This window comes from Empidonax traillii, unplaced genomic scaffold (assembly GCF_003031625.1).
Source record: "Empidonax traillii isolate 1590-97213 ecotype Southwest subspecies unplaced genomic scaffold, ASM303162v1 scaffold387:size635111, whole genome shotgun sequence".
Classification (NCBI taxonomy): Eukaryota; Metazoa; Chordata; class Aves; order Passeriformes; family Tyrannidae; genus Empidonax; species Empidonax traillii.
In genome coordinates, this window is record NW_020955580.1 from 585,341 (window position 1) to 609,100 (window position 23,760).

General features: G+C 50.4%; 2 protein-coding genes across 2 annotated transcripts in view; one reads left to right on the plus strand and one right to left on the minus strand.

Annotated features, from left to right (window-relative positions):
• Positions 1 to 2,159: 2,159 nt before the first annotated feature.
• On the plus strand, positions 2,160 to 7,022 carry PCBD1 (pterin-4 alpha-carbinolamine dehydratase 1). The gene is made up of 4 exons (XM_027893375.1): positions 2,160 to 2,342; positions 5,308 to 5,439; positions 5,959 to 6,039; positions 6,555 to 7,022. Exons 1-4 carry the CDS (start codon positions 2,340 to 2,342, stop codon positions 6,651 to 6,653), a joined length of 315 nt encoding a protein of 104 aa, XP_027749176.1. The 5' UTR covers positions 2,160 to 2,339; the 3' UTR covers positions 6,654 to 7,022.
• Positions 7,023 to 8,117: 1,095 nt separating this feature from the next.
• The window catches only part of SGPL1 (sphingosine-1-phosphate lyase 1), a 31,264-nt gene continuing 15,621 nt past the window's right edge, over positions 8,118 to 23,760 (minus strand). The window contains exons 7-14 of the mRNA XM_027893378.1: positions 17,164 to 17,252; positions 16,124 to 16,229; positions 15,584 to 15,682; positions 14,623 to 14,772; positions 13,362 to 13,600; positions 12,699 to 12,845; positions 11,619 to 11,739; positions 8,118 to 11,538 (exon numbers count right to left, since the gene is read on the minus strand). Of these exons, the coding sequence (XP_027749179.1) occupies positions 11,398 to 11,538; positions 11,619 to 11,739; positions 12,699 to 12,845; positions 13,362 to 13,600; positions 14,623 to 14,772; positions 15,584 to 15,682; positions 16,124 to 16,229; positions 17,164 to 17,252 (1,092 nt within the window). The 3' untranslated portion in view covers positions 8,118 to 11,397. The remainder of the gene's footprint in view (positions 11,539 to 11,618; positions 11,740 to 12,698; positions 12,846 to 13,361; positions 13,601 to 14,622; positions 14,773 to 15,583; positions 15,683 to 16,123; positions 16,230 to 17,163; positions 17,253 to 23,760) is intronic.

The following is a 23,760-nucleotide window of genomic DNA, read 5'->3' on the forward strand; positions in this document are numbered from 1 at the left end:
ACAGACTATGGGGAAGGAAAAAAAAAAAAAGAGGGAAAAGAAAGAAACTCAAACAACAACAAAAAACAAACACATCCAAACAACACTCATTGCTCTATTGGACCATCAAAATGTTTCAGGGAGGGTGAGGTGAGAAGGGAGGGGTATTCAAAAGACAAACTGAGATGGGAGACAGAATAGGGCTCTCAACCGAAGCAGCTTTCAGGGTCAGATATATCTTGTTAAAAACTTACTGACAAAATAAAAATAATAGTAGGTGAGTGATACTGAAGGGCACTTCAAATATGCAGAATCCCCCGTGAGTATGTGACAGCAACGTGGGTTTAGCTGCCACTGACCTCATCAAAGGAGCACAGCTCTAAACTAGACAAAGAGAGAAGGAAAAAAGAGCAAAAATCTGCTCCCAGTAAACAGGCACAGGGTGCAAACTGCTCTGAGCACACAGCTTGCCCAACATCCCTCAATTAATAATTAAAAGCAGATCTAGAGGGTCCCATTTCCAAAAGAGAAATTAAAGCAGCGCAGAGGGAGAGAGAGTTTCGTGCTCTCGGAGGTTCAGGAGGTGAAGTCGGCCAAAGGATTCCCCTGCACACAGCCCCACGTCCCAGAGAGAGGAAAATCACAACTGCCCCATTGACACTTTTTTGGACAAGCTCATCCCTCTGCAAGAGATCCCTCCCGTGAAAGGCTGGCAGTTAAAGCTGGACCTGTCACCCAGCAAAGAAAATGCCATTACAAAGGAGTTGAGCAGGATAAGTGACCCCTTTTCTCCTGCTGTTTTCCACCTCTAAGGGACTGGGGTGGTGGCAGGCGCTCTGGACTGGCAGCACATGGATTGCCAAGGGAAACAGGATCAGCTCCAGACAGGCTGGAGCAAAAATCCAGCAGAGGGAAAGAAGGGTAGCACGAGAAATAGGGGGTTTGTTTCCTTCACCTCTCCAAATCAATAGGGAGGCCAACAAAGGCACTGTCACTCAGCCCAGGAGCACTCAGGGCCCTGACAGGGCCACCAAAGGTCACCTGCCCATATTTACAGGGGCTGTGCTGATGAAACTGCCTGTCCTGCAATCCCAGCTTATGCCAAGGAAATATTCTGCTGGCCTTTCCCAACCCGGCAAACAGTCCCACCTCCTGATTTGATTGCTGGAATCCATTCAGCTCACCTCCTCCTTTCATCCATATCAGAGCTTCCAGCTTCACATCCACACACAAGTTATTTTCTTCTCAGGTGCTGCGTTGCAATCCAAGTCTTTTCTCCCTGGACAAACGCTAAGAGTCTCCCTGGACACAAAAGATGCACATTTTTCCTTTCAATTACCCTAGCAAGGAAACATAAAGGGAGGGGCGGGGGGAGGAGAAAAAGAGAAAGGAAGAATTTGCTTCCTTCTAACTTGCCTGCTGGAGAAACAAATCATCTCTGTGGTACTCACAAACCCTTACAGTAGAAAACAAAATGTACATGAGAGTAAGTATATATAAGGGATGTACCTCATACCATATTAAAAAAAAAAAATAATCCAGAATTAGTTGTTTTAAGAGTAAAGGAGCCACGAGGTTACAGCAGGGGGCCGAATTCCTGTCTGCCACATACACCACCAGAGTAAAAAGTTGTTGTCAGCGCTGGAAAACTGCCCATCACATGGGTGGGTTTAGCAGACGGCGAGCTGCGGGACACGGGCACAAAGCCGGGGCCCTGGAGAGCAAAAATGCCCGGGATCAGCACACGGCATCCTGCAGCCCTCGTTCCCCCGGCAACGGGAGAAAACACCTCGGAAAAGCTCAGGAGGGCTGCGCTGCACACACATCCCCCCCCCTTTCCATGGCTCTTAGTCCACGTGCTGCGATATAATCCAGGCTGTCCCAGGCAACCCACCTGGTGATTGGTGCTGCCCGGAGCTCAGAGGGCCGGGAAGCACATGGATTTCACTCCACTCCGCCTGGGATCACCGTGGCGCTCGGCACACGTGTTGCCAGCAGCACCGGGCGGCACCTCCTTCAGCTGCCCCTCTCCAGCCCGTTCCACCTTTTTGACTTGTGCAACAGGTTAATAAAGTGACCCCGCGCAGGACAGGGGTGGGTGGGTGGGTTCGGGGCGACACGGCGTCGATTCGGGCAGGGGTTTCGAGAGCCCCTGTCTGGGCGTCCCCCCAGCCCCCACACAGCCCCGTGGGGCCCCCAGGAGTGTGCCCAGCTCTGGGAAGGCTGTGCTGGCCGGGGGAGGACCCGGTTCCCTCGCCACGCCTCCCGCCACCCCGGACACGCCGCGGCTCCCGCGGGCTCCGCACGCCGAGCATCACCCGAGCCGCGCCGGGCACGGAGGGCACGGACACGCCAGGGCCATGGTAAGTCCCTGCGGGGAAAAGCCGGCTGATTGTTTAGCCTTTTCCAAGGCAGGAAGGTTTCGGCGGCAGCTCCAGAGCCCGAGGAGAGGCAGGAGGGAAGGGAGAAAGGAGCAGAGCGCTGTGGTTAATCAGTAACGCGGGAGCTCCGCGGCCGCTGCTGAATTACCAAACGCAGCTCCCTGCGGGCTCCCTGCGAGGGGGAAGGAAAGGGGCCGTCAGCAATGACCTCCCCACCTCCAATTCTGTGGGACAAGGACGACCCCCGTGTGTGCTCTGTCTGCACAGCCCGTGCAACACACCCCGGGCCAACTGGAAATCGGCTTTTCCACGGGAGGAAAAGACCGTGGGCCTTGTGACATCGTTCCAGGGCTGTGCCCTTTACCTTCTCGCAGGCGACAAGTCACCACTAATACTGGGAAGGAATCCTTTCCCTGTGAGGGTGGGGAGGCCCTGGCACAGGTTGCCCGGAGAAGCTGTGGCTGCCCCATCCCTGGGAGTGTCCAAGGCCAGGCTGGATGGGGATTGGAGCAACCTGGGATAGTGCAAAGTGTCCCTGCCCCTGGCAAGGGGTGAGACTGGGTTATCTTTGAGGTCCCTTCCAACCCAAACCACACTGTGACTCTCTAACTAAAAAATCTTACAGTTAGGGCAAAGAGGGTTGTTTCATCTCCTGACAGCTCAAAGCTCTCCCAGTTTCCCATGCTGGTTCCTTCCCCTCAGTTGCACAATGCATCTGCTTGATTTCCTGCTGGCAAAAAAATAAAAATCCCAATTCCTTGGCAGTTAGGAGCCAGCAGAAGAAAACAAAATAATTTCATTTCCCTAACAAGAAGAGCGTGTTTTAAAGGGACTAAGTGCACATGAAAGCATTAAAGTGCCATACTGACAAAACCAGCTGATGGGGTGGAGAAGGAGGGATTGGAGGAGGTTGGAGGGCACAGGGGGGTTGGTCCAGGCAGAGGGTTTGCCATCACAAGACACGGTGGTCTGTGGACCAAACCTCAGCCTGGCCATGCCTCCCACTGGTGTCGAGCTCTGCCAGAGGAGCTGGGCCTGGAAAAAGCCCCGGGGCCCGTCCTCCCACACAGTCACAGCAAAGAAAAGGGGTCAAGGGAACAATTAAACCACGTTCCTCCCAAGCTGCCTGGTTTCTTGCTCTGCCCAGGGGAGGCTGGTTTGGAGCCCAGCCCCCGGCATCCACATCCCTCTGCTGCCAGCAACAACTCCAGCTTTACTCAGCCTTCAGCACCCGGTACGCGAGCAGGTTTCAGCCCCGATCCCAAATCCTGGTGCAGCCCATCAGAGTCCCCAGGGCAGCTCCCGCGGGTGCCCCCCTGCCAGCAGAGCCATCCTCTGTCCCCACCTTATCCAGTTGCTAAGATACCCGCGCCCGGCTTATCACGCCATCGGCACGGAAGGGCAACGGCTCCGGGTTTATTGTGCTAAGTCTTGTTTACTCACCGCCTTCCCCCCCAAGCCCGGAGAAGGACGGCGTTGACGTTTGGGGGATGGGGAGGGAGGTGGCAGAGCCGGGGCTGGGCAGGGGGCCGTCCAAAACACGTACAAAGCATGGAAGGTTTTCCCCAAAAATCATGTAGCTGCGATGCCAGGGGGACAGGAACCATCCCACACCCAGGCACCCCACGCTGAGGTTCGGGGCACACCTTGGCCCTCTCCATCCCATACAGATGGCAGCTTTCTCCAAGCATAAGGGTCACGGCTCCACAGACAGGGAGGCACCCACACAGCCACGGGATTAGGGCATCATCTTTCCAATCTTCCCCAAAACGTGCAAGAACCACCCCCCAGAAGCATCAGCTTCATGGCTGCCTCTGGTTCTGTAACCCCCTGGGAGCAGGTGAACCACAGGAGAGGATGATTTGCCTCAGTTGGTTAAGGTGGTAATTCTCAGCAGGGATGCCCAAGCAAAGCGTCTCAAGGCCCTGCTGCCCAAACACCCCCCCAGAAAAGTGGTCTGGATTTGTTGGGACTCACATCTGACTTACCACACCTTGCTCTGCAGCACATAAAGGAAAGGAAGTTGCAAAGAGATATTGATCTTTGCCATCACCAACTGCAAGGATCAGGTCACCCGAGGCTGCCAGAGCTCAAGGAGCGGTTGGACAACATCCTCAGGCACACGGTGGGATTCTTGGGGTGTCCTGTGCAGGGCCAGGAGCTGGACTCGATGATCCTTGTGGGTCCCTTCCAGCTCAGAATATTCTGTGAAGGAATTTTAATGGCTAGAACATAAACTTTCAGAGAGAGCAATAACCCTCTGCACTCACTCCTGCCTTCCCCAGAGCCAGAACAGGCACTGACTCACATAGTCTCCATCCCCAAGAGCTTCATTTTAGTTTTATCTTTGCCTGTAATCATTCCCCAAAGCCAGGAATTGCTGCTTCCCCACCACCACCCCTTACAAACCAAGTAACAGCAGCTCTGCCCAAGACAAGGCTCACTCACAATCCTTTCCCTCGGGCCTTTGTTCATCACAGACAGAAACAGCCTCTTAAACTCCATCGTAATAGAAGGGAGATGGAAAAGGAAAAGGAGCTGAACTGCAGTTTAGTGTGACTCATCTCTGATTCACACCACTCCTTTCCTCTAAAACAGGCTCCCAGTAAACAAATATAAAAAAATGTATTTAAAAAAATAAATGTATAAAACAGGTATCATTGCTTAGTACCTCAGGTTGTAACAAGGACATTACAGACACTGTGGGAGGTGTTGCAGGTGAGAGGACAGAAGGGACCGGCTGGACCTTGGATACATGCAGGATGTACCCCGGGCAGGGAGCAGAGGGCAGCGTTGATATTCCAATCCCTCCCACCCGCCCTGCAGCTGCCTCTGTGTTCCCGTAACTCCAGGATCCATGGGATGCCTCTGATCCTGCTCCCAACAGCTGCTCCATCCTACCTGTGCCACGCTGATCCGCTTTTCTCTTCCCTTCCCTTGGTGGCAGGCAGGAAAAGCCCACAGGCTGAGCACGGAGGAGAGGGAGCAGCTGCTGCCCAACCTGAGAGCCGTGGGGTGGAATGAGGTGGAAGGCAGGGATGCCATCTTCAAGGAGTTCCACTTCAAGGACTTCAACCGGGTAAGAGCACTGGTGGCAGGGGTTTTACAGACTGGGAGACCTGGTTTGCAGAGAGGGGAGTCCCCTCTGCAAGGCTCAGCCGCAGCAACCCCTCCGTGTGTCTCCTGAAATGGGATGGCTGAGCAAGGGAACCTCCCCCAGACACCAAAGTGGTCAACTTGACCCACGGTTTGTCTGGGGGAAAAACTCCTCAAAAAAACCAACCAACCAACCAACAACCAAACAAACACAAAAAAAAAAAAAAAAAAAAAAAAAAAAAAAAAAAAAAAAAAAAAAAAAAAAAAAAAAAAAAAAAAAAAAAAAAAAAAAAAAAAAAAAAAAAAAAAAAAAAAAAAAAAAAAAAAAAAAAAAAAAAAGGGAAACCCACAGGAAACCCCAACAAAGACACAGAACATCCCAGGCCCTGCATTTGGTTGGGTTATCTAAAAAACAGGTGGTATAAAATTAATAGTAATGGGGGGGAAAGCAATATACTGCAGGGTGAGCAGTTCAGAGTTAGCTTCCCTTCTCACTCCACAGGCCTTTGGCTTCATGACCAGAGTGGCTCTACAGGCAGAAAAACTGGATCACCACCCTGAATGGTTCAACGTGTACAACAAGGTAAGAAACGGGGCTGGTGGGGGCAAAACAGAGCTCTTCAGTGAGCAGATCCCTTTTTTTGAGGGATAAAACAGGAGCAGCAAGTCCTGTTCCCAGCAGCAGGACCTCTTCCCTCAGATGCTAATTCCCCTATCCCAGGCAGCCTCCAGCTTTCACTGGAGATCCTTCCCCTCCTCGTTTTTCCCTGTCCAGCTGGAGCAGGAGCTGCCCTGGTCGGCCTCAGGAGGCGGCTTCTTTAAGTCATATCAGAAGCAGTAGGAGTAGCTGGGGAGAAGCTGGTGGGGAAGGAGGGAGTTGAGAAGTGGGCACAGTGGCTGCTGTGACCAAGGCAGGGGTGGCAGCCACAGCCTGTGGGCCAGGACGAGCTGCAGGAAGGAGAAAACCAGCCAAGTGCCAGGTCACCTCTCCCACCCCGGGGGAAATGTTGCTATTAAGTCTGGAGCCACCTGTGCCTCACCTACAGCACTGGGGGAAGCCATCCCTGCTCTATCTATCTGTCTGTCTGTCTGCTCCAGGTTCACATCACCTTGAGCACCCACGAGTGTGGAGGGCTGTCGGAGCGGGACATCAACCTGGCCAGCTTCATCGAGCAGGTCGCAGCTTCCCTCTCCTGACCGGAGGGACACGAAGCCAAAAAGCCACTGTGCCACTGCCACAACCCGTGTCTTGCCTCTAGACAGCTGCCCCCAGAGCCTTGTCCCGCTTCCAAGCGACATCCCGGGATCCAGACTGCCTGACCCCCCTGCCACAGCTCACTTGGATGGAGGCCCTGCCCAGGGTGCACACACACCCAACCCAGCTCTGGGCTTGCAAATTCTGTCCTCAAAACCTTCCTTAGCCACGTGCTCCCAGCCCACCAAGTGCTGAGCCTTTCACCACGAGTCAGTCATATCACAGAAACACAGACTGGTTTGGGTTGGAAGGGACCTTAAAGACCATCTCATTCCAACCCCCTGACATGGGCAGGGACACCTTCCACTAGCCCAGGTTGCTCCAAGCCCCATCCAACCTGGCCTTGGACACTTCCAGGGATCCAGGGGCAGCCACAGCTTCTCTGGGCAACCTGTGCCAGGGCCTGCCCACCCTCACAGCCAAGAATTTTTTCCTAATATCCAATTCTAAACCTACTCTGTCAGTGTGAAGCCATTCCCCCTTGTCCTGTCACTACATGCTCTTGTAAGAAGTTCCTCTCCATGTTTCTTGCGGGCTCCCTTCAGGTCCTGGAAGGCCACAATTAGGTCACCCCAAAGCCTTCTCCTCTCCAGGCTGAACAATCCTAATTCTCCCAGCCTTTCCTCATAGCAGAGCTGTTCCATTCCTCTACTCAACTTGGTGGCCTCCTCTGGACTCGCTCCAACAGCTCCATGTCCTTCCAGAGTCACGTTACACAACTGCACCAGTAAATCTTTCCCGAGCCTCACCCCCTCCTGCCACTGTGTTGTTGCTTCCAGAATATGCTCTCTGCCTAAAACGTGTTTTGTGAACCCCTTGGTCTCTCTGTAACAAACCAGCAAGGTGATGTGCAGTTTGTCATCCCTGTAACCCCCTCTCCAACAGTATTACAACAAGCAGGCACGTGGTCTCACCCCGACTGGAACCGGCCTTTTTTAGCAGGATTACCAAGCGATAATGTTTACAATAAATTTCTTGGTTAACCTGATGTCAGCTTGGAAAGAGGCCTCACTGATCAAATGACACCAACAGGTTTCCCCACAAGGCTCTCAGGGAGGTGCTTCTGCCGAGGGAAAACTTCGTGGAGAAGCGGCACATGCCTCAGCCTCAAAGCGATTGGGGTCTGAAAAAAAAGATTACCAAAGCCAGGGCAGGTAAAAACTGCTCTGGGTGTGCCACAGCCAGGGCACAAACACAGGGAAGGGACAACCAGAAGGTACACAAGCAGCACAGCAACAGGCCAGGGGTTGCTTACATCCCCAAAAAGAGGCTGTGGGTGGATTTGGTGGTACAAGATCTTCGGTAACACAACGAAGAACTTGATGTGGAGCCAACAGCAGCTGCTTTCAGCACATCAGTCGGGGGAAAAACACTACAAACACCCAATTCAAGTCTGGGTTTTTTCCTCCTTTTTTTTTTTTTTTCCCAACCCTTTTAAGTTCTACAAAGCATTAGTAGAAAAATCCATAGCTCTTAAATGAGAGCTTTCAGCATCTCTGAACATCACACAAGACGTAGGCACAGACATCCCCTTTTATCTTGACAGAAAGACAGAGCAGCCCTCAGGCAGAGTTAGTAAGGTTCATAAACCATCCTCCCTGCCACAGCCCAGGCTGGCAATGAGCAGAGACCAGGAACAACAGGCCCCCAGCCACTCAAATGAGCCCTGAAACAGGAAAATAAGAGCTCAAGGAGCCTAGATAGCTAAACACACCGTTTTAATACAAACTAGGCCCATTTCCACCATCTCTTCAGCTATTTCGGCCTTCAGTTTTACAGTGGCAAGTCAGAGAAACACAGAAATACTGCCATCAGGTGAACTCATCCTGTTTGTTCATTAAAAAGTCCACGTGGATTTATTGGGCAGGATATTATTGTGTTGTGCAACCCTTCCACTCCCCCCTCTCCCCCAAGTCATCAGAAAAGTGCAGATGAAATCCATGGCATGAAGACACACATCTCTTCTTGGTCCATCCCACTGGATATCCTTCAGTCTAGTACCTAAGAGCAGGCAAATCCCTCAGGAGTGCTCTGTACAAGCAACAAATTCAGTGTCCCGCTCGGAAAACCTGAGAGCCGGAAATCTCACGGGAATCGACAGTCACGGAGATCCCTCCAGGTCCAAAGTACCATCCAGTTTCAGATCATAATCCAGTCCATCAAATTCTTCTCTTTTTTTTTTTGTCTTTTAAGTAATCACACAGCCTGTTAATCCATGTCTCTAAGACCATTTGGCATGATAAAAGGAGATGCAGATTACATGAGGTGACCAGGATGAATAAAGACTACACACCAGTAAATTACAGCGGCCTGCTCCTGACCACAGGATTACATTTACAGTACAGAACAAACACACATGAAACAACTAAACCCACAGTTATTATTAATAAGCAAAGCCCGGAATAGAATACATTGACTTACAAATGACATCTTCAAATTACTTCCAGAAATGTGAAATGGAGCACTGATCTGTTAGATCCATCTACTTCCCGGGAGGAAAAAATGCAACCGGGGAAGGAGGAGAAGGGATTTTCCTCTATCCTTCAGCCCACCCCTAAATCCATCCCTTCTTCTTTTAAAGCAGGAACAAAAAGAGTACCTCCCTTTTTTTTTTTGCTTTGTTTTTGTTAAATCTCAGTTCAAAAGAGAACCATCATAGTAGCCAGACACTTAAGGCTGTCTCCAAAGTACTGCAGGACTCAGAGATGCAGTAATTGTCACGCTGGCAAGACCCTGACAGAATAAATAGGTCCAGTACAAACTGCCAGAGCTGATAACCCCATCGAGAGACTCTCAGGCAATTCAGTGATTTCAAAAGGGCCCAGAGACGTGCATCAAGTCACCAATTTCGGGGCAGATGGCCAAAATACTTTTGTCTCCTAGCGCTGAGAATAAAAAGCTGCTGGAAAAAGCCAGTATTCTTCCCACAGTGGCCGGGCCCAGGGCTGCACTGGCTTGTGCAGTGGCTGGTAAGTGGCCTTCTCATTCTGTAAAATTACTGTGCAAGTGTGTGCTTCAGCAAGGGTCAGCTTCAGGCAACAAGCCCTCTACAGCAGAGAGATGTCTTCTGATGCCCTGTGCAGACATGGCATGGAATCTGTGCCCACGTGTGGAATTCTGCCTGGGAAACTCTCTGTTCCACGCAAAGAGCTCAGAGGAAACATGGGAAAGCCCTGCAGGAGTAACTCTGCTGGTATTTAATAACTCAAGGAGATTCTGGCTTGTCCTTGAGGCTACAACTGCCTCACAAAGCTGCACTGGGAATAAAAACTCTCCTACCGTAAAAACAACAGAGAAAAATAGGAAGGCTGAGCCCTACACCCAAGGCTTGAGCACCTCTGACCTGCTGCATCCTTTCCTCTGCCTCTCAGAGCTCTCCCAGCATCTCTGTAATACTGTGAAGGGACTTGGCTCAATACAACTACTACCCTACCTTACAGGCAGGTGTCCTTCCTCTGAGGCCAGCCTGCCTCTGAGGTTGATTTTCAGCATAGTACCATAAAGAGACGACCACGGCCAACAGCTGAACCCTCCAGCCCTCCCTGGCGTCCCACAAAAAAAAAAAAACACAAAAAAACAACCAAACAACAAAACCAACAAGCCAGAGAAGCATCAAGGCACAATGGTGAATGCCCTTTTGAGAATGTGCCTTAAAAGAATCAGTGCAAAGAGCTGAGATTACTACTATTACAAAAAAGTCACCTTTTGGATACTAAAAGATCTTGGTAGAAAAAAAAAAAAAAAAGTCAGCTTTGGCGCCACATGACATCCAGGGCCTGGCTGGCTGTGCTACAGCATCACGAGGGGACAGTGGAAAACCTTCAAGTTATGAGCAGTGAAATCGGTTTTGCACCTCCCTCCAGAATTGTGCAAGGTTAAAAAAAAAACCAAACAAACAAACCAGCCCTCCAGGTGGTAAATGCATGTCTTCTGGAAGAGGCAGGGGAGTAAAACTGCTACAATGTACCCGGGATCTTCAGTACCATCCGGCTCCTCTCCCTGCACCACCCGCTCGGGTTTCTGTTTCTGCTGCTATTCAAGAGGTTCCAGAAAAGGATTTTGGGTTGTTTTTTTTCTATCCCCCTCGGCAGATATTGATTGCAGTCTCACTGAGATCTCCAGAGGGGATTTTCAAAAAGAGTCCACATGACCATCTTCCCTTTGCCAATTCATCAGCTCTGCATTACACAGATATAAGGCTCCCACGGCACGGTCTGTTAAATGCAGTAGCTTAGAGCAATACTCAAAAGAAAACAAAATTTTCAATTTATTTTCTACCTTTAACTCCTGGGAGGATTGAAGCTTTGGAACACAAGGTGAGAACTCAAATCTAAACACTTGGCTGGACGCTGGCTGAACACCAGGTCTGAGGAGGAGGGACAGCGAGGAATGAAGTGACACGCAGAATACCTGAGGAATTTGGAGTTGTGGAATGGACATTCAACTGACCATCGACAGCCATGATAAAACAGGCAGGGGGAAGGGAAGAAAAGCCCTAAAAATGAAGTTGGCCGTGAAAACAATGTGGATTTCAGAACAGCCCAGGACAGGGAAGGAATTCTTCCAGACCAAGCCACGCTCAGACCCCACAGTTGTAGGAACAAAGGCTTACTGCAATCTCTTCCCTAGGAAACCTTTTGAACCACCCCAGTGCCAGCTGGCAAGGCATCCATCGCTGCACTACAGTCAGTGGTGGCCAGGAGAGCCGTTCATGTGCTTTTCACTGCAAGGAACATCCGTGCTGTAGAGGCCATCCAGGTAGGCCTGGGAAATCTCCGCTACCAAGCTCCTGTCTGGGACGGACTGTGCCATTCCATAGATGGCTCCCTAGGCAGAGAAGAGCAGGTTGATACACAGGAGAAACATGCCCAGCCCCCAGAACACCCCCTTCACTGTGTGCTCCTCACCATGCCTGTGGTCTTGGCGTTGAGGTCCTTCATGATGTCCTCGATGCTGTCTCTGACATCCTTCAGGAACTCTTCAGCGACGCCGGGCTTCGTGTGCAGCTGAGTAATGCAGAGGTGGATGCTGGGCAGGCAGGGCAGAGGGAGAGATTAACCACCTCCACAACACACAGCTCCCTATTTCCCGAGCAACTGACAGCACTTTAATCCTTCCATGGCCAGTGATAACCACGTATGCCCCTAAAACAGCATTCCCTAAGCATCACTAAGGATAATCCCTGCAAAACGCTTACAGGATCCAAGCTTGGAGAGTTCAGCTCTTCTTCTGCAACATGTCAGCTCCTCCTCCCTTCCTTCCTGACTTCACCATTAGGTTAAAGTTAATTTTCCCACCTCATTCCAGGGACCTCTGGTAGCAAAGATGCAGCTGCCCGCAAGGATGGTGATCCTCACCATCATTTCCCTCTCCTTCCTCTGCAGCTTCCAAGCCATCACCACCCCCAGAGTGGAAGCTGGCATCCACCACAAGGAACAGGGCTACATGCACCTCTGGGCTATCACCTCAGGCTCCCTAGACTTTGCTTCGTGTGGCCAGTCAAAAAGTTTTTCAGTGCAGCTACATCTGAGAGCACTGGCCCCTTTTGCCCACAAAAACCCAACTACCCACTTAAGGAAAAGTCTCTGGCAAACATTCATTTTCCATCACTGAAAATGATCAGCCCTTCCCTGTGCTTTCAATTACCTTCAACTCCAATGGGCAGCAGGAAGATACTAAAAATAAATCCATAAGCCCTCAGTTAACTAAATGTGAGATAAAGCCTTGGTTATTTATATTTTTCTGCCTGCATTAGAGGTAAATAGGAAGTGAGCCTCAGATATGTTCCTCTGCCAGGCTCGTTAAAATTACTATTGCTTTTTTCCTCACTGCTGTATATCAGCAGTTGCAGAAGTAATTCTTTCTCTGCAGAGGACGAAATTGTCTCCATACAATTTATAAGGCACGGACAACACTACTCAGCAAATCCCAAGAGCTGCGTGGCCTGAAGATGCCCATCTTGCACATCCTGGCCTCCAGACACTCACCTTGGTGGGAACTGTAGGACATTTAAGTTCCATCCCTTCGCAGCTAAGAAGTTGGACAATCGATAAATGTCGAAAGTGTCCGAGCCGATGGAGAGCACGGACACCTCCGGTTTCCCAAAAATGAAGATGCTGTCAATTTTTCTCAACCTTGGATGGAAAGAGGAGAAAAGAAGTGACTGACCAAGGTTCAGACGTTCTGTCCACAGCAGATTCCCACCCAAAAATCATGCAGCCAGCCCAGGTGAGTGGCAGTTGCAAGAGGACCCAGGTCATGACATACCCCAAAGTCAAGTAAATTCAGGAAGAAATGGAAGAGACGGAAGACAAAGATGCAAGAGAAGACAGTCTAGCAGAGGCTCACACAGCTTCTGCCACACAGCCACACAGCCACACAAGCACCCCAACCAGAGAGCATAACCCTTCTTTTGTCCTCCCTCTAGATTCCCTCCTCAGCCATGGCTGAGGCAGAAGGAATTCTCCAAGCAAAGCCAGCTGAATAAAGGCGCCTGCACCCCTCTTCCCTGGGCACAAACAAAACATCTCCCAGAACTGCCCAGCAAGTCCCATACCACAGCTCCCCCAGGGAAACAGAAACAGGAGCAGTTTGGGAGGAGGAGTCCAGCACAGGGTTGAAGAGCACAACCCAAACACAAAGACACGTACTCTGACTCGAGGAATCGGGCTGTTTTGATGATCCTCTTCGTGGCCTCAACGTAGCCCGACTCTCCTATGTGCAGCAGAGTAGCCCAGCAGGCAGCTATGATCCCACCAGGCCTGGAGCCTGCCACAGAGGGGGAGGCATAGATACCCCCCTGCCAGTCGGGGGCTATGAAGAACTGGTACTTCCTGTACTTCTTGTCGCTGTAGAGCACCACCGAGGAACCCTTGGGGGCGTAGCCATACTGCAAGGGGCACAGACAGCGTCAGAGAGCACCAAGAGGGCACAGGAACACAGCCAAGCACTCACCATGTGCCTGGATTGCTGCTGTGCTGGGGGGCAGGAAGGGTCTGTACAAGGATCTGCACAGGCTGGGTCTGTGGGCTAACCCAGTGCCGGGTCCTGCCCTCGGGTCACACCAACCCCTGCAGCTCCAGGCTGGGCCAGAGGGGCTGGAAAGCTGGGAAAGGCCCTGGGGGTGCTGGGGACAGTGGCTGGACACGAGCCTCGGTGTGCCCAGGGGGGCAAGAAGGCCAAGGGCCCCTGGGCTGTGCCAGCCACAGGGTGGGCACAGGCCCAGGGCAGGGATTGTCCCTGTGCTGGCACCGCTGAGGGACCCCCAGGGCTGTGCCCAGTTCTGGGCCCTCAACAGGAGGGACCCGGAGGGGCTGGAGTGTGTGCAGGGAAGGGAACAGAGCTGGGGAAGGGGCTGGAGCAGCAGGAGGGGCTGAAGGAGCTGGGGGGGCTCAGCCTGGAGAAAAGGAGGCTCAGGGGGGACCTTCTGGCTCTGCAACTCCCTGACAGGAGGGGGGAGCCAGGGGGGGCGGTTGGGCTCTGCTCCCAGGGAACAAGGGACAGGAGGAGATGGAACGGCCTCCAGCTGTGCCAGGAGAGGCTCAGGTTGGACATCAGGAAGAATTTCTTCATGGAAAGGGCTGTCAGGCCTTGGCAGGGGCTGCCCAGGTTGGTGGTGGAGTCCCCATCCCTGGAAGCGTTCAGGGAATGACTGGACATGGCACTCAGTGCTCTGGTCTGAGTGACAAGGTGGGGATCAGTCAAAGGCTGGACTCAATCCCGGAGGTATTTTCCAACCTAAGCAATTCTGTGGTTCTGTACTTTGGCACATTGCACAAAGCACATAAACAGAGCTGCCCCTACACCCCTGCACCTCAGCACTCCCCCACGCAGAGAAGAAATGCCTGAAGGCAGGGATGGCAACAGGAATCACACCCCAAAAACGAAAGCACTGGAAGACCCTCTTCTTACCTTGTGGGTATCGGCAGAAATGCTGGTCACGCCTTCCACACGGAAGTCAAAGGGACGCTTTAGAGGGAACCCTGCCTTGTCCATGAAAGCAATGAGAAATCCACCCAGGCAGGCATCCACGTGGAAGGGGATCTTGTACTTCACTGCCAGCTGCGTGTGAACAAGAGATTAGGGAAGAAAATGACGTGGCTGGGGCACCCAAACTCCAGTCACCAAGATATACTCGCCATTTCACAAATAAATGTTCACTGAAGTGAATGTTTATGTTTCAGAAGCATCATGACACTCTCAAGCCTATCTCAAGAAGACAGGAGATCTGGAAGGGCTGGCTACCTGTGGGACCCCTTTTCCTGCCTCCCACACGGAGCAAAAACAGGGCATTTTCACAGTCTGCTGTGTTTGCCAAAGGGATATGGCAACACAGTCTGAAAGGAGCATACTCGATGCAGTATAAGGGCGTGAGGCAAACGAACAGAAGGTCAGAGGCCCTGGCTGGTTCCACACAAAATAAATCACTGGAGCACAGAGAGGGAAGAAATCTAGAGGTGTGTCTGAAAAGTAAAATCCCAGCCCTTTGACTCCTAACTCCCTCACACAATTTCTCAGAGTTCCTGACCAATTTTGATACAACCATCAGGCCCTAAAAACCAAAGCCTTTTCACCAGGTGGACTATTTAGCTGTTCTTTTGTTTCAGGTACCAAGGAATATCAGGAGTGACGGGGAATATGTGACTATGAGATCAACAAGAAGCATTGGTTGGTCTCATAGTCACATATTCCCCCTCACTCCCAAATTGCATCCTACATACTCTGCTGTTGGTTGACACCTGATTTGAGGACGGTACTACCCTTCAACCAGTGTGTTCCTCCCACCAAATTCACTGGAAGCCATCCTCTGCTCTTCTGGTGCTGTTTTTATTCCTACAGCACACAGAATTCCCTAGAGGGAGGGGTACCCTACCTCTGCCACCTCTTCAATGGGGTCCATAATTCCATGTGGGAACTGGGGAGCAGAGCAGACCAGCATGGCTGTGTTCTTCGAGATGGCTCTCCTCATTGCCTGAAGATTTAAAGAGAGAAGATGCTTCACATTCCATTTACCAAGTGCCACCCTGCCAAAAAAGATGAAAAGTGAAAACATGGGGAGTCTGGTCTTAAAAACCAACGCACAAAAAAGCAGACAGAGAGCAAAGCAATGAGCCACAAGCACCGGTGGGCATTAACTCATCCACTTGGAAATCCTGGAACATGTCTGGGGCTATTTCTGAAATACATAAATTGCTTGATCCTAAATGAATCCAACAAGACAAAAGGGATGGTTTACATCCTGTTATTTCAACTGAAGTCTCATGTGCAGTGAGAGGCACTTCCCTCATGCCGTTTTTCCTTGTTTCCAGGATGCATTCATCCCTCTTGCTACCCGGGATTGGTAGATTTCTTGCTGGTTGCTGTACAATGCTAATTATTCACGCAAAGAGCGATGTGCTGCCTAAAGCACTACCTGGACATCCACTTCCATAGCCTTGGTCAATGGGATTTGAATCAGCTTCATCCCAAAGTAATGTGCTGCCTTGTCAAACGCCGCATGGGCGCTCACCGGGACCAGCCTGGAAAAGGAACAGAGCGTGTGTGTCAACCCAGGCAGCACCAGGTCTGGACTAACATGATGGACACTCCATCTTGAACAACCCCCCCTGCATGGTCTTCTGTCAACCAGGACCTAGAATTCCCAGGAAATCCACTTTGCTGTCGTATCAAACAGGATTGGACCATCTCCCCCCAGACACCCTCCCCGAGAGGAGAGGACACAAAAAGGAAGGAGCAGCATAAATGGACAACATGAATGTAACATCTGTGTCTTCCATCTCACAGAGGGCAGAGGCTCTTTGAACAGACTTAATTAACCTTTTTTTCTGAGACCTCATCTCATTATCAGGGCCTTAAACATTAGAGAGGGAAGAAAAGAACCACAGGAATTCAGCAGAAGATGAACACCAGTGTTTCATTTCTTTCTATGTTTTCCCCTCATCAGCAATTAACCAGAGAAATATTTTTGCTGCACCATCTAGAAAAGAAGCAGCACATTAGAGACAGCAAATCCTCTATTAGCAGTGTAGTGATTAGCACAATTCCTCATTTGAGCTCCAACCAGTCCCAGCGTTTTTCAGGCTAAACCCTCTTTGATCTGAATAAATCAAAACCCTTGAATACTTCAAAGGGCTTGACAATCTCTGCTCAAGAGAGGCCCAAAGCTGGTATGGGCAGGTTGTCTAGAGCAGCAGACAGGTATTGCCAAAATACATCTGCTCATCACAGCCCCTCAGCAACATTTGTGCCCCCCCCAGGCTGCTGAAAGCTTCCTGTGCCTTTGAACCACTTCTTTCCACCCCGGGTTCCCTCCTCCAGTCACAGATGGACACAGAGGAGGTGGCAGTGAGCTATGAAATGAAGGATTACTGAGGTCCAGCAGCCACCTCAACTCAAGAGGGACAGTAAATCCCACAAGCCCCCAAAGCCAAGAGCTGTGGAGGCACCACTCACATTTCTGGCTGTTTGATGCCTCTCTCATACGCCAGGTCTCGGTAGGCCTTGCAGGCCATCAGGATGCTCTCAGTCCCCCCAGATGTCATCTGTCATGAAGGAAAGAAAGCAAAAAAAGTTAAAGCAGCTGCTTAATGTGGGTGCTGCAGAAGGGAAAAGCATAAAAACAGGGATTCAGCCTCAGGACAACTCGGGGTTTCAAGGCAGCAGAAGCCACTGAACAGCACGAGGCAGCTTTCAGACATTCAGTTTGAAAAACACACATTTAAATGTTGAATCCTCCATTTAAGCGGGGCGGGGGGGGGAAAGGGAAAACAAACTAAAAGTATTCGACTCCAAAGCCTAACAGGAGGGGACCACACTGCATAGTCACACCCCACCCCACAAAACTGCAAGCATGTAACTTAAGCTCTTGATTACCTGGGGATTGTTTATCTGCATTACAGATTAATTATGCCACGTACACGGAAACAACAAAGCTGAGTCTGTGTTAAGTCATCTGCAGTCCAGCAGGGTTGATTAGGTCTGGAGCAGCGCCACACACTGAGGCATGGAGTCAAGCTCAGGGCTGCCACTGCTCCTGAGCTACACCACCTTCCCAGAACATGGAGCACTGCGGGACACAGAGCTCTCTCCCACCTTCTCTCTCTGCAGAGCCCGGCCTAGGCCTGCTCAGCACCAGGGTTTCTAATCCTCAAAGACTCACTGGGAGGAATTTCTGCCTTCCTCTCCCCAGCAAGCCCCTCAGTATCCACACAACCCACCAGCTGTGCTGTGCCAGCCCTCTTTACCCCAGGCAGAGGAGAACAAGGGGGTTTGCATCAGGAGGGGGAAGGTATACCCAGGTTTACTGCTGCAGACCAGAACTCAAGAGCTGCTGCAAATACATAAATTAAACTCTTTACAAGAAGAGATTCCTCAAGTGGGAGGACTGTCTCTCGTTGGCCAGGCTTGGTGAGTTCCGACACGCAGGGGGACGCTGGGCACAAACCTTCCATAGTGAAATTTTAACCTGGGAAAATGTGAGGTTGGTTTTTCAAGCAGCCAGCAGGACTTCCTTACTGGGAGAGCCACAACCTGAGGGCAGGGGGTACCCTGGGACAGTTACACAGAAGTGTAGGTGAAAGAGGAATCAAAAGCTACTTGTCAGGCAGATGGGGGACTAGTTTTGATCCTCAGATCTGCTGAACCAACTGCAACTTCCCCTTTTAACCCCTTCCCCCCAGAAAAAAAAAAAAACACACAAAAAAACAACATTAAAAGGATGCAATCCCACTTGTGTGTCTTATGACATCTCTAAGTTTGGGGGTTCCTTTGGTTTTCCCCAGCTGACATAGCCGCAAATCCCCAAAATACAAAGAAGTGTGACTGTGTGACAGTGACTAAACATTAAGTACAGAGACAAGGAACAAAGTTCACAGGCACTGCAAACCAGCCTGCCACATTTGTTCCTAACAGGATCCAAGCCAGCAGCAGCTGCTGGCACAGGCAGCGTGGAAGTGACTGTCACACCACAGACAATTTCTGCCTTTTATTTTTTTTTTTTGGGGTAGTTTAAAAGCAACAGCTGTCACAGATAAAACCTAACAGAGCCTCACACTGGATAAAGACATCACTGCATTAATTGTGAAGCAAATGGATGGTAGCAGGAACACGATGTCTTGAGCTTTTTATGGGCTGTGCCACTCACTTCTCAACTCTCCTTGTGAAAAGATCTGTCAAGCTGTCAGCTATTACCATTGGGGGAAAAAAAACCCAGCTGGTATAACAGGGACTGCCTTCCTTCCCACTGGGTGGGAGAAGAGGAATGGGATTATTGCATACTTGTAACACTCCTTGCAACACAGATATTGCAACGGTTGTGAAAACTTTGCAAGGAAGGACTTGGGGATCTTGGGAGTCGTGTCAGTGAACACCAGGCACTTCATGCTATCGGGCCCTACTCTCATCTAGATAATGTGTTCTTGGAAAAAAAAAAACAGCCTTATTCCCATATTTCAGTCTTTCCACCAAAACACCAACATCTTGCCTTTCTATAGAAACTTTCCTCAAAGTCTGGCTTATCCCCTTCATGGAAATCCTGAGCCACACAGAGCTTTTGGTAGGTCAGAGTCAACACCCGTCAGCAGTCGGTCACGTGCAGGATAAAGAACAACATCCAGGATGGATCTTCCCCACCCCGGGGGCAGCAGGACTGGCATGCAGACAACCACACAGAAAGCTTGTTCAGGCAGCTGAAAATCCACCCAAAAGGCTGAATTACAGCCAGCTCAGCTTCCTAAACTGGCCCACAGCCAGCACATCACGAGTCTCCACCAGCGAGAAGCACCAGAGCAGCCTCGACCTGGAACACACAACCCAGTGCAGCTACCACAGCCAAATCCTTCAGGTCCCCACGGATTGTACCTGTGGATGGACTCTGCTTTTTTTTTTTTTTTTTACTTTACAGGAGGCTTTGGCAGCTCAGCTCCCCACAGCAAAGCCGTTCTGCTGCAGCCAGAGCCTGAATCACTGTCACAGGATCGCACTTCCCCAGCGCCCCGGGGCAGTCGGCACCCGGCCAGCCCGCGGTGATTCAGCACCACCGAGGGCTCGCACACATCCCTCCTCTCTCCCTCCTCCCCAGATGAAAGTCCGCAGGTTCAAGCCGTGCCGTGAGGAAAAAGGGGCTGGAAACGGGCATTATTGTAAGGGGCTTGCCGACCCTGTGCTATCTTCAAAAGCCAGGCAAAAAAAAAAAAAAAAAAAAAAACAGGCACGTAAACAGACTTTTTGTGTTCCTGAGTTAGTTATTGCTTTCCAAACTGGAGGGGAGAGAGCAGAGGGAATAAATATCCCTTCCATTGCTCCCTCCCCTCCCTCCAAATCCCACTGCTCTGGACCCTCAACATTACAGGTTGCAGTCCCTATTGAAGGATTTCCCCAGTCACGTCACTGTTAAGCTGTCAGACCTTAAAAGAACCACTTGGGTTCGTGGGCTCTCTAGTTTTGTTTGCATTTTCACCTTAAGAAACACCTCCGTTCAGGCCCTGGAGACAAAGCTGGCAAAAAAAAATTTGCTGAGTTGAATTACTCGATGAATAAAAAAAGCAAACTACAATTTAATTCTGAGGTAACATCAGAATGAAAAAACACACCCCAATCCACAGTGTGGTCATAATGCTGTGGCAGCCTCCCATAAAACTCCTGCAAACCTGCAGGTTGTAAATTCCACTGGTCGTGTCTCGTCTCAAGGTGACCTGCTCGTCACTCCAAATAAAATCTGACGGATCTGCACAGTTTAAGCCCCCCCTCAAGACACATCACTCACATTTCACTGTTAAAGTCCTACTTCAAATGTGCAGCTGGTACCAGGACAAAGTTTGGAAGCCCTGGAGTTCAAAGAAGAGACAAAATAGGTTTCTACAGGAGGTTTAGGTTTGCATCTGCTGATTTTGTCTCCCACTTCTGCCCACAGAGACTGACATCAAATACACAAATGTACACCCCCCAGACACAGTTTTTCTCTACACTTCAAAGCTGCCCTTCCTTTATAAAGGTCAAAAAACTGCTTAGAACACACAAATCATTGAAGCTTGCATAAAAGTGGTGATTTCTCCCCCAAATTACCGGGGAAATCCACAGAGCCAGCCCTGCAAAACAAAGCACCTTGTGAACATGAACACATGCACACAACAGACAGGAACGAATCCCCCAGTTCCTCCTCTACGTGCTGAACTTAATTAGTCCTTCCAAATAATTGCAAGAATGTGATTAGAATCTCTCAGGTGCCAAAACTCCCCAGTTCCTGTGTCTTTGCTCTTGCCTAACACAATTAAAAGTAAGAACAATAGCAGTAATTAGTGAGAAATAGGAAACATCCATCCACTGCTAAAAATGATTGCTTTTAAAACTGCTTAAAAACCTGGAACAGCTCTCAGAGCAACTTAAGGCAAAGGCATGTCTGCACCCCTCACCACCAGGGAATCATTAGAGGTTTTATGCCCATGTTTAAGAGAAAAAATTACAGCCCCCATGGCTCAGCTAAAGGCAGCTCCTGTAAATAACGCAGGCTGCTCCTCTAATTTAACATTCAGAAACCTAAAAAAAGAGACAGGTTTCAGCTTAGCATTTATTGAACACACCAAAAACCTTCAGAGAGGGGGAGCAGGGGATTGCTCCGCAGAGATCCCGCTGAGGAAGGTGTCCACATGACACAGGGCAGGGCCACAGAGAGACCCCCAAGCTGCTGAAAAGCCTCGGGAACAGCCCAAACGTGGCTGCCCTTCCCAGACTGGAAAGCAGAGTATCAATCCCACAAAGCGCTGTTCTGCAACATGCTGGGGAAATCAGAGCACAAAGGAAGTGAAAGTGCCTCACTGAGAAGCCCAGACAGAAACTCTTGGGTGTTTTCCACGCGGGCACAGCCACAGACACACCACCCAGAAACACCAACAAAGCTCCATCTGCCTTCAGGGACCACCAAGAGGCACCAAAAAATTGGTCAAGCAGTCCATGCTGATCAAATCCAGTGGCCAGGGGGGCTGGCACTATGACCCACTGCTTCTCAGAGAAGGCAGTGGTGACATTCAGAGAAAAAAAACAAACCAAAACAAAAACACAGTGGTTTTCATTTTCAACATCGCAAAAGTGGAATCAAGTAAACCAGAAGCCTTCTCAGCAGAACAAGCCAGCAGCCCCTCCCTCACAAACAGATCAATTTAAAGCTAACTCAGAGCACTGCACCCTCCCTGGTTTAGCCTTAAACCCCCTGTTTTACAGCCTCACCAGTTACTGAAGCGTAACTGTGGCAGTCTGAGCCACAGCACGGCCTTCCCGAGACAGAAACCATTGCATCAGTTGGAAAAAATGCTCCTTTTAAACGGCTTTGGCACTGTCCAAGCCTCCAGGAGTTATTGTGAAATGTTAATTCAGCTTTGGAAAGAAGAAAATAAGAAGTCTTTGAGGTCAGCTACTTGAAGAGCATGTGACCTCCATACACCCACCCAACATCTCTCTGTCAAAGATTAGCAACTTCCCAGTCAGGAAGGGACACGTGGGAGGAAGACAAAGAGTCCACTGGAGACGCTCGTTTGGACATGATAATTACAGGGCTGCAATTAATCTTCTGTTTCTGGCCAATCAACTCTTCAGCCCTCCCCTTCACCCTGCAAATGAGACTGTTCATCCAGCTGGGATGGAACTCCACGGCAGGTTGTGTGTCTGCTTGGCTTGGCTTTATGGCACCATCCTCGTGAGGGAGGGGAGGACCGAGGGAAAAGCAGGAGGGTCTCACACTGGCTGTGTCACGGTCTTACTATTTTGGAGCGGTTTTTTACCTGTTCTGACCCCCTCTGAGGCAATTCTACATTTCAGATTCAGTGGAGGAGCACACGGGGCCGAGGCTGATGCTTTTACGACGCGTTTTACGAAACAGAACCCGAATGTCCTCCTTGCAGGCTGCAGCAAGCAAAGCTCTCCAAGCATCCATCAGCGGCACACAGCTATCTGCCTGTTTTATCAGCTGATGTCCCAATCAGCTGATAAGAACCAGTTTCAACAGCTTGATCTCCAGCCTCCTCCCCACTGCAGGGATAATCTCACCCCTGTTCTCAGCGCTGCAAGCCAGGAGGGAGCTGAGGTGAGGTTAAACATTTCTTATAAAAGCAGAGAGCCACATTCCTTCTGTACACTTGAAGGTGGCACAAGGAATACAGCCCTGAGAAGACAGGTCAGGTCACGGGATGTCACCTCCTCCTACCAAAGGCAATCACATCTTACACTCCCCCACACTGCACGGTGGAGTTTCAGCTCCAGTGCAGCTGGAGTCTGATCCCAACTACACCTACTATAAGGCTACTCCAGTACTTAACTCCTTAGCACAACCAAGCCTCCAAATTACAGCTAAAGCCCATTCAAGGCCAGGTTCACCTCCTAAGCTCTTGTGTCAACGCTGCCTTCCCCAAGTGACCTTCAGCCACTGCCAGCCTTCTCCCTCCCCAGGCACCAAGCACCCCTGCCAGCCTCGGGGAAACCTCATCTGGATTCTTCTCACAGACTCAACTAACTCCTCTCAAATACTGAGCTGCCTCGTTGTCTGCCAGCTGCACCTAACCACCATGCCAGGAGATAAGGCCTCGCTGTCCCACACACCACGTAAACAGGGAGAGGAACCTGCCCTCAGGAATTCAGGATCCTCACCAAGAGGGGAGAGAGAGAGGAGGGGAAGAAGCCAGGATTTATTTTTATGACAGTATTTCACCATGCAACTTCTTATCTTTTGCTCTTCGACCAACACTGAGAGAATCAGTCTGAGAGCACACATTTGGACTCCTGCTAGGAGTTTTATCAAGGCTGTAAAACTGGTTTCCGCTGCAGTGCACTGGAAGGCCACATAAAGCTGGAATCACAGCTTTCCAGCTGGACAGCTGACAACACATGCCATGCCTGCTTGTTGGTGACCAGCCAGCCAGCTGGCCTTGCCCTCAATCCCAGCAATCTGCCAGGCTACAGATTTCCAGTCCAGGGCGTAAAACTGAGGGGAGCTACTCAAAGTAACACTGCTCTGTTCACCATCCCCCACGGACCACCAGCCAGGCTGCATTACACCAGTTCTCT

Excerpts from the sequence above, each read along its gene's own strand:
- PCBD1 (XM_027893375.1), top strand. Across the intron at positions 5,440-5,958 it reads ACTTCAAGGACTTCAACCGG|GCCTTTGGCTTCATGACCAG; the intron begins GTAAGAGCACTG and ends CTCACTCCACAG. Across the intron at positions 6,040-6,554 it reads GGTTCAACGTGTACAACAAG|GTTCACATCACCTTGAGCAC; the intron begins GTAAGAAACGGG and ends TGTCTGCTCCAG.